The sequence below is a fragment of the Sinohyriopsis cumingii genome, unplaced genomic scaffold (genome assembly GCF_028554795.1).
Source record: "Sinohyriopsis cumingii isolate HCF-2022 unplaced genomic scaffold, ASM2855479v2 utg002132l, whole genome shotgun sequence".
Taxonomy (NCBI): Eukaryota; Metazoa; Mollusca; class Bivalvia; order Unionida; family Unionidae; genus Sinohyriopsis; species Sinohyriopsis cumingii.
The window spans coordinates 503,491-513,737 of NW_028316136.1; the positions used below are offsets into that span (position 1 = coordinate 503,491).

The 10,247-nt window shown below is 35.1% G+C and overlaps 2 protein-coding genes across 3 annotated transcripts in view; one reads left to right on the top strand and one right to left on the bottom strand.

Annotated features, from left to right (window-relative positions):
- The window catches only part of LOC149771071 (uncharacterized), an 80,834-nt gene extending 77,938 nt beyond the window's left edge, over positions 1-2,896 (bottom strand). Inside the window, exons 1-2 of the mRNA XM_089948866.1 lie at positions 2,742-2,896; positions 1,390-1,592 (exon numbers count right to left, since the gene is read on the bottom strand). Of these exons, the coding sequence (XP_089804992.1) occupies positions 1,390-1,574 (185 nt within the window). The 5' untranslated portion in view covers positions 1,575-1,592; positions 2,742-2,896. The remainder of the gene's footprint in view (positions 1-1,389; positions 1,593-2,741) is intronic.
- A 4,366-nt stretch (positions 2,897-7,262) lies between these two features.
- LOC149771072 (uncharacterized) lies at positions 7,263-9,982 on the top strand. 2 transcript variants are annotated; one of them, XM_089948869.1, is made up of 2 exons: positions 7,263-7,550; positions 8,400-9,982. In XM_089948869.1, exon 2 carries the CDS (start codon positions 8,417-8,419, stop codon positions 9,776-9,778), a length of 1,362 nt encoding a protein of 453 aa, XP_089804995.1. In that variant the 5' UTR covers positions 7,263-7,550; positions 8,400-8,416; the 3' UTR covers positions 9,779-9,982. The 2 variants fall into 2 exon arrangements, with proteins under 2 accessions (XP_089804995.1, XP_089804994.1); XM_089948868.1 differs by having other exon boundaries at positions 7,264-7,894.
- Positions 9,983-10,247: the final 265 nt, after the last annotated feature.

The window sequence follows — 10,247 nt, forward strand, 5'->3', positions numbered from 1 at the left end:
AAATGAGTTAAGGGAGATTTGAGCTTGGTGCGACAAGTTTGCAGAATAAATGTTCTACCGTTTGAGCTATTGAATCAATCGCTGTTACTGATGTATATCAGGCACATGACATTTTTTCCAAGCTGATTTATACCACTGCAGACTATTATACCACTGCTGATTTATACCACTGCAGACTATTATACCACTGCAGACTATTATACCACTGCTGATTTATACCACTGCAGACTATTACTTGTTGTTTGCACAGTTAATAATTGAATTTTAAAGAATTAATGTTGTTAATATGAAGAAAGACACAGTTAACAAAATTTAATGAAAAAGTATGCAGGTTGTAAACATTATTTCCAGCATAAAATTTACAGTTTCACTTAGATCACATGTACAGAACTGCACTGTAATAGTGAATTAAACAGCAAACGGTATCGTGATGGAACTGAAGAAAAACCCGTTACTAATGTAGAAAATAAATAATATATATGTACTTACCCTATTATTTAAAGCATCCTTTTGCCAAAAATTGGCAACGTAAAAATACAATTTCATTTAATGTTTACTCCACTTAGTATTTGTTTATATATGTAGTTCCAAATGCCCCTTCAGTGCCTTCGAAAAATCTTGTTCCCAAGGCAATTTAGGTAGAATGAAGAAAGAGAAAAATGAATGGATAACATTGTTTTTAAAATATCTGAATCGTTATTATTCCCGTAATTTTTCTAATATAGTACTGAAGAAAATAATATAGCGCACTCTAGAAATGTGGGTATAATTGCTCACATGTAGCGATATGTCAGCAGCTACGGTGCAACAGGGAAAACAACGACAATGATATGTAGCAAAATTCATAATTTTTTTAATTTTTAGTGATTAGCGCAAATGTGAACACATAAGTTAATACGATAACCTAAAATTTTTAATAAAAATTAATCAATCAGTATAAATACCTTGTCTGATCAAGCCTGCGCTTATTTCTAGCTCAAGTTGCTCAAATGTAGCATTTTCTCTTAAATTTCCCATACAAGACCATGTTCAAAGGTCATGTTTTGGTATGAAAAAGATATTTATGTGCATATTTAATGCAGAATAGGGTGATTTATACATCAAATAATACATTGAGGCACAGGTTTGTGATATTTTCAAGAATTTTTTTCCCCCATAAAAACCGAGGGCAGAAAATGACCCTTATTCAATATAGTCCTTTTCACCAAGACCATGCCATGCATCATTTTTGGAAACTGATTAATATTTCTTTTAGTTTTGTTCTTGCATAATTTATACAAGTGAATTCATATCATTTGTAAGCATATATGACTCAAAACAATATAAAACTGATGAAACATGATATTCAGTTTTATTTAAAAAATTTCCTAATTGATAATTACTGCTTACTTCCCAGTTTTACCATCCCATAATTTGATAGACTTGTCAAAAGATGCACTGGCAATCAGTCGTGTATCTGGAGAAAATTTGACATCATTGATTAACTGCTGGTGTCCTGTCATTCGGCAGACTGGTTTTTTGTCTTGTTCAGGCTCCCACAGATATAATGTAAAGTCATCTGAACCAGAAACCATTCTCTCTGGATATGGCCCCTACAAAAATAGAGTGAGCCTGTAAATATCGGACCAAAACACAAGCTGATGAGAATTTTTTTCTTCACTGAGTAACAGTCTGAATGGTCCTCTGAATGAACCAACATACCATTTCAACCTAAAGGGATAATTGTGTTATTAAAAAAATGATTATAAATAAAAGTGCTACAATGCTGTTGTGATAAAAGAAAATCAATGTATTGCTAGTATACATAATTACATCAAGCCAAGGGATTTTGCAAATACCACATGTACTCATTTACAAGTTGAATCTGACTGCAAGCAACACAGACCCTATCCAATGTTATGGCTCCCATTAACAGATATTAGTAAGTCCTGTCATGTAAAGTGTGTCCACTGTTATGGCTCCCATTAACAGATATTGGGAAGTCCTGTCATGTTAAGTGTGTCCACTGTTAAGGTTCCCATTAACAGATATTAGTAAGGAAGTCCTGTCATGTTAAGTGTGTCCACTGTTATGGCTCCCATTAACAGATATTAGTAAGGAAGTCTTGTCATGTTAAGTGTGTCCACTGTTATGGCTCCTATTCACATATATTAGTAAGGAAGTCCTGTCATGTTAAGTGTGTCCACTGTTATGGCTCTCATTAACAGATTCTAGTAAGGAAGTCCTGTCATGTTAAGTCTGTCCATTGTTATGGCACCAATTAACAGAATTAAAGTGAGGAAGTCCTGTCATGTTAAGTCTGCCCACTGTTATGGCTCCAATTAACATAATTAAGGTGAGGAAGTCCTGTCATGTTAAGTCTGCCCACTGTTATGGCTCCAATTAACATAATTAAAGTGAGGAAGTTTGTAATGTTAAGTCTGCCTTGAAAAACCTGTTTTGTGAGACAAAACATCAATTATGACCAGATTCAAAGTGCAATCATGTCATGTTACAATAGCAAGATAATTAGCTTTCAGATCATAATTATGTAATGGAGCAGAACATGTATAAATGGGAAACCATTTAGACTAGAATTAGAAACTAAATCGATCAGCATGAATCTCAAAGTCAAATCCATTTAGGGATGATAAAATACACTTTACTTTCAGACTTCAATGGGCAAGGAACCAAAATACTCCAACGAAAAATAAAAACATGTTTCGGGGTGCTATTGAATCACCAATGTTAAAATAACAAACCTTGGCTTCGTTATATATCTGTTGTGCTTTTTTGCTGAGCTCTTCATCTGAAATGTAGAAAGCAATTTTAATAAAAATCTGATCCTGTCACCGTCATGAAATCTGACACATATGACTTTCACAGAGCCAATGCTGATACACCTTTACAGAAGTGAGCAGACTGACTGATGTACATACAACAGTATAAAACATTTTCATTGCAATAATAATAATAGTAATAATTAATTATTATTATTATTATTACTATTATTATTTTAGTTGAGGGTAACACAGATAGTGTGATTATTCCCCAAGACCCTTTTCAGTAATAATGGAGTAAATAACAAATTTTTTAAAGAACCCACCGCTCTGGTGGCCTAGTTTTTAGAGCAAAAGTAGCAATATGACTGAAATTTATTTAAAGCTATGTTAAAAATCCAAATCACACACAATTTTTTTAAAAATCCCATGGAAACATATACAAATTATCATCCGATGTGGGAAAATACACTCAAAATAAAAATAAGAAGAAAGATCAATATTAAATTCTTCAACCATATATCCTTGCTTAAATGTCAGAACAAACTGCAAACTGCATTTACCCAGATCTCATAATGCACTGGCAGGCCTGGGTCTATGCAGTTTGGGCAAATCCCCTTACTTTACTTGCCTCAGTATTACATAACCTTAAAACTGTGTCCCTGGGCAAGACACTTTACTTGCCTCAGTACTACATAACCTTAAAACTGTGTCCCTGGGCAAGACACTTTACTTGCCTCAGCACCTTATAACTTTAAAAACTGTAGAAAAAAATAAAACACAAAAACACACAAATTCTGGTCTTGAAATCCTAATAGATGGCTTCGCTACAGAATCATCCATCAAAGTTACAAATGATCTTGTGTAAGTATCCATTTGATGTGATGTGATGTGATTTTGGATTTTTAACATAGCTTTAACAATTTTTCAGTCATATTGCTACAATGTCTGCAATGTGGCAGTTTATAGTGATGTCTAGCACTGGGGCATCATGCCGCAGACATGTAGCATGATGTCCCACCCAGTCACATTATCCTGACACCGGGCCGACCAGTCCTAACACTAACCTCTTAATGCTGAGCGCCAAGCGAGGCAGCTGTTAGTACTGGTATCCATTTGATATTAAATATATGTCATCATTTTTTTAATAACACACTGTATATCTTTTACAAAAGATCACAAATTCTTAATTTTTTTATGAATTTTCATATGAAATGAACTTAAAATGTAAGATTATAATTAGTACACAAAATATGCAAATTTGGCATTATAAACTAGAATAAATAGTGCAGGAGTTAACAACTTAAAATGGTGGGAACTTCTACCTTTATACCGTCATTCTGTGTGAAGCCATGATGTTATGGCTCGTTTGATATCACCTTGCATGGTGGCACTATGATTTGGTGCCTTGTCTAATATCACTGTGAGTGACACTATGATGTTATGCCTTTTTTTATATCATCTTGCATGGTGACACTATAATGTCATGCCTTGTTTGGCATCACTGTGTTTGACACCATTATGTTATGCCTTATCTGATATCACATTTTGTGACATGTTATGCCTTGCTTGGCATCACCTTGTGTGACACTATGATGTTATGTCTGAGATCACCTTGTGTGACACTATAATGATATGCCTTGTTTGTTATCACAGTGTATGATATGTTATGCCTTCTTTAATATCAACTTGTGTGATACTATGTTTTGCCTTGTTTATTGTCACCTTGTGTGATGTTATGCCTTGTTTGATAACAATTCGAGTGATACTTTGTTTTGCCTTGTCTGATATCACCTTGCATGACTGTGATGTTATGCCTTGTTTGATATCATTTTGTGTGATGTTATGCCTTGTTTGATATCATTTTGTGCGATGTTATGCCTTGTTTGCTATCACCTTGTGTGACACTATGATGATATGCCTTGTTTGATATCACATTGTGATATGTTATGCATTCTTTAATATCAACTTGGGTGATACTATGTTTTGCCTTGTTTGATATCATCTTGTGTGATGTTATGCCTTGTTTGATATCACCTTGTGTGATGTTATGCCTTGTTTGATATCACCTTGTGTGATGTTATGCCTTGTTTGATATCACCTTTTGTGGTGTTATGCCTTGTTTGATATCAACTAGTGTGATACTTTGTTTTGCCTTGTCTGATATCACCTTGTGTGACTATGATGTTATGCCTTGTTTGATAACACCTTCTGTGACAATATGATGTTATGTCTTGTTTGGTATCACATAGTGTGATGCTATGATGCTATTTTTTGTTTGATATCACCTTACATGATGTTATGCCTTGTTTAGTATTACCTTGTGTGATGCTATGATGTTATGCCTTGTTGGATAATAATAATAATAATAATAATAATATAATAATGCTTTATTTATAGAGGGTGACTCATTAGTCAAGGACTATTCTCCCTTGAGGCCCTCTTAAGGAGAGTATAACAATGCACATTATATGAAGATGGCAATAATTACTGTTTATTTTAACATGTTTAGTGTTAAAATACTAAATTCCATTATCTGTTAGAAACACATACATGCTCATGATATCTTTTCTTAAATACTCTAATATTTTCAGCAGATTTTACATGTAGTGGAAGCTTATAATCTGGATATCATAGTGGATATCATGATATTATACATAACTAGTGCAATATCTAACGTATGACCCTGGTCAATGCAATACACTGATGACATCATTTGTCTGTGATAAAGTGGGATCTAGGTTCAAGCCTAAGGATGGTGCCCTTTTTATCTTTAATAATATACCTTGCTTTTTAAAGGCAGACAACTCCGGCTGATCTGAAGATAGGATTCAAATTTGAACTCTTGATGTTGCAAGTCCAGAATGCTAACCATGTAACCACTCTGGCTCCTTGATGTTTGATAGTTAATGTGGGCTTCTGAATTAGCTGTGGATCACAGCAGACCCATATAAGATACATACCATCTGACTTAATGTAAAGTACTGTGTCTGATAGACCCACATGCTATACATACCATCTGACGTGTAAAGTACTGTGTCTGATAGACCCACATACTATACATACATCTGACGTGTAAAGTTCTGTGTCTGATAGACCCACATAGTATACATACATCTGACATGTAAAGTTCTGTGTCTGATAGACCCACATGCTATACATACCATCTGACGTGTAAAGTACTGTGTCTGATAGACCCACATACTATACATACATCTGACATACATCTGACGTGTAAAGTTCTGTGTCTGATAGACCCACATACTATACATACATCTGACGTGTAAAGTTCTGTGTCTGATAGACCCACATACTATACATACATCTGACGTGTAAAGTTCTGTGTCTGATAGACCCACATACTATACATACATCTGACGTGTAAAGTTCTGTGTCTGATAGACCCACATGCTATACATACCATCTGATGTGTAAAGTTCTGTGTCTGATAGACCCACATGCTATACATACCATCTAATGTGTAAAGTACTGTCTGATAGACCCACATACTATACACACATCTGACGTGTAAAGTTCTGTGTCTGATAGACCCACATACTATACATACATCTGACGTGTAAAGTTCTGTGTCTGATAGACCTACATACTATACATACATCTGATGTGTAAAGTACTGTCTGATAGACCCACATACTATACATAGAATCTGACTTGTAAAGTTCTGTGTGATTTTGCATTCCTTTAATGAGTCTGGATGTTATACATTCAAAACATATAAAACCAAATGACAGTGAAAACTAGTTGTCTTCCCTTTATAAGACCTGGAGGCAGTCTGATAAATTTGTCAAAGGGTGTGTAGAGGTGGTGGATTATTATCAGACAAAGATCTCTAATGCTATTACTTGCCACAGTTTGGTAAAATATTTTGGTGGGATTATCATCAATTATGGACTTATCATCAAGTGTGGACTTGTCATCAAGCATGGACTTCTCATCATCATGAGATTACCATCACCAGGTTTATCAGCACTGGCCATTCATCAGTGGCTTTATCATTAAGTATGGACTTATCATCAAGCATGGACTTCTCAACAAGTGTGGACTTGTCATCAAGCATGGACTTCTCATCAGTATGGGCTTATCATCAACAGGCTTATCAGCACTGGTCTATCATTAGTGGCTTAATCATTAAGTATGGACTTATTATCAAGCATGGATTTGTCATCAAATCATCAAAAAATAAGGACTCAACATAAGCATGGGCTTATCATCAAGTATTGACCTATCATTAGTTTGGGCTTATTGGGCATTGACATATTATCAAGCATGGGCCTATAATCAAATAAGGGTTTATCCTCAGGCATGGGCTTATAATCAAGCATGGACTTATCAAGCATGTACTTGTCACCAAATATGGACTTGTCATCAAACACAGGATTATCAAGTACATGTATAAGCTTATCATCATGGGCTTATCAACAGGCAAGGACTTGTCATCAAGCATGGATTTAATATCAATAGGCTTATCATAAAATATGGACTTAATCATCAAACATGTAGATATCATCAAGCATACCAGGTGTGTGTGCATGTTTTGGATTTTTAAATGTAGCTTGAAAACTTTTTCAGTCATATCACTACGATGTCTCCAGTGGGACAGTTTATAGCAATGTCTAGCACTGGGGCATCATGCTGCAGACATGTAGCATCATGTCCCACCCAGTCACATGTACTTATAATTTCAATCAAACAGTATGGACAGAGTATGATGACAGATCAGGGTCTACACTTCTTGGTGTCTATGTGTATGTCACACACATGATAAATATGGTTAGTAGTTAGAAAGGGAGACTTGCATTATCCTACATCTTTTGACTCAAAGGTGTAGAGTCAAGCTGTTGTCTAAATCAATGATGGGAAGATTTGAGTATGACTGGACCTCTAACCACAGCATATTGATTGCATGACAAAGATTGAAGCAATGAGTGTCATTACAGCTGTTCAACAGTATTTTTTACATTTATTTATGCCATGAATACGTACAATACTGCAGACAAGAGGATAAAGCCAAGATACAATTTTATCAGAAATTCTACAAACTAATTCCATATAACATCAGTCTTCTCTGAGTAGAGTGTTACAGTTATGAATAATCACACAGCTGGAAATTAAAGGTCAGTGAGGAAGAAATACTTTTCCCTAAAAGAAATTTTATATCTATTCAAGGCAAGTAAAGGAAACCGGATTTACATTCTGAATTGATATCTGTCAGAATATTCTATCTATTTTATGGAAGATACCAGCTTTTATACTTTGGTTTGAGGTTTATCACCACATTCCATGTCATCTACTTCTAGGAAAGTTGAAGAAATTAGTCATTATACTTTGATCTGATGTTGGTCACTATATATTGCTTCCTTATGTAAAAAGTTTTTACTTTGTTATTGTTGCAGTGTCATTTTTGCATTCTGCTGTTTTTATCCTGCATTTGTCTATCTATCTATCTGTCTGTCTGTCTATCCATATTAGTATCTATCCATATTAGTACCTACTAGTATATTACTTTGTACTTTTCATTATTTTTTTAAAAATGATCTGAAATATCAAAGACATTTTCCAAAAGCACTTAATATATTTTTGCTGCACAAAATTTTAACAGTCTCCATGTCTTTTTTTCAGTCAATTTGGGTTCAAAGATGTCAGGCAGTTATTCACCACCAAAGTTTAGTTATTCCCCCATAGATAACATTAACTCTGACCCTCCAAAGGGCAAACTGCAGAGAATTTTCGAGAAACACTGCTACATTAAATTCCTCCTTGTAGTGGTTCTGGTTACTTTGGATATAACAGAGCTTGTTTGTGACTGGCTGTTGTACTATGACATCACAGTAATGGAGGATGGACTACTGTATGGTAAAGTGGAAAATGCAACTATTATGGCGACCTTAATATTTAGTGGTAGTGGTTCCATTCTCTTCAGTTTTGAAGCAATTAATACAATCAAATATGTGTGTACAGGAAGTGGTATAATACATCTGGAGCTAATCTCCACCCTTGTGATCTGGCTTGAGGAAGTCCCACAGGCCATCATCAGTATTGTGATTACATCATGTCATGAGGAACCAATCAGCATATACCAAATCATCAAGGCTCTTCTTTTAACCGTCTCCATTTTTACAAGAATCCTTTTGCCAGGAGCAGTAAAGATGATTGGAACTAAAATGCCCTCTAAGAATACAAAATGCAAGTACATTCGTCAACTCTTGTCCTCTGTTGGTCTGTGTATCATTTTTGCCAGTTCAAGCATCACACTGATTTTCACACACAATATTACCTTGGATACATTTTTTCAAACAAAGCTCAACATCTTCAATGGAAACCCAATATATGACAAGTATTTTAATAATGTTGGTATCTACCTCCTGCACAGAGACTTGAATTTCAAACATCCCAAGTCTGTGGATGATGGCTTGTGGCTAAAACTTACGGACTTAGACAGTCTAAGTGAAGGTCTGACAGAAAGAATAAAGATAACATACTCCAACCCAAGCAAAACTAGCGCCAAAATAATGTTCAAGAAATTCACTGCATCAAAACAGAATTTTGAGGAGTGCTTTTCTGCTACTAGTCTACCCAACGACACTCAAATATCTGACATAAACTGTAGCAAATCCTTTTTTGGTTCAAAAGAACAAATAAAAGAAATCATTATTCAGTTAGTCTACATGCCACCAAGGAATCATCTGTTGTTAGGTGATGTCAGATTCAATGCAAAATTACTGTACAAAAACAAATGTTACAAAATGAACATCACAAATTCCTTCGACACAGATGATAATCTTCATGTGGGCATTCTCCGCTACAAAAGACTCGAGACTATAATTAACAATGAACACGTGATTTTGCTTGGTGGGGATACAAACCTATCAAGCCAACAGCTCATGACCCAACCATTGTTAGTTGATGTGGAGAATATCTGGAAAACAGGTTTTTTTCACTGTTTATGTCAGGGAGAATATGGACCAAGACTAAATGAGGATATGTCTCTCCCATGTTGAAGTTTGCATAGTAACGACTTGGATGGCCGAACAATTCCCCAAAAGTATCATTAATCTGACAAAGTGTTTGCATCTTTTCAAACAATTCACTAATAACATTGTGTGACTTGTCTGTTGCTATGAATGATAACACTGTGCGACTTGTCTATTTGCTATCAATAACATTGTGTGACTTGCCTGTTGCTATTAAAAGATAATATTGTGTGACTTGTCTGTTGCTATCAATGATAACATTGTGACTTGTCTATTTGCTATCAATAACAATGTGTGACTTGTCTGTTGCTATCAATGATAACATTGTGATTTGTCTATTTGCTATCAATAACAGGGCCACTTGAGGTATTGAAAATATTAACTCATCCAATTGGCAAAGGATGATTCAGGGTCACTTGAGCCTCTTTTCTATTCACCAAAGAATACCAGTAAATGAACTCATCTAGGTAGCCAGGACTGACCAGTACATGAACTC

Bases quoted from the DNA above. Each gene is read 5' to 3' on its own strand.
- LOC149771072 (XM_089948869.1), top strand. From the start codon at position 8,417: ATGTCAGGCAGTTATTCACCACCAAAGTTTAGTTATTCCCCCATAGAT.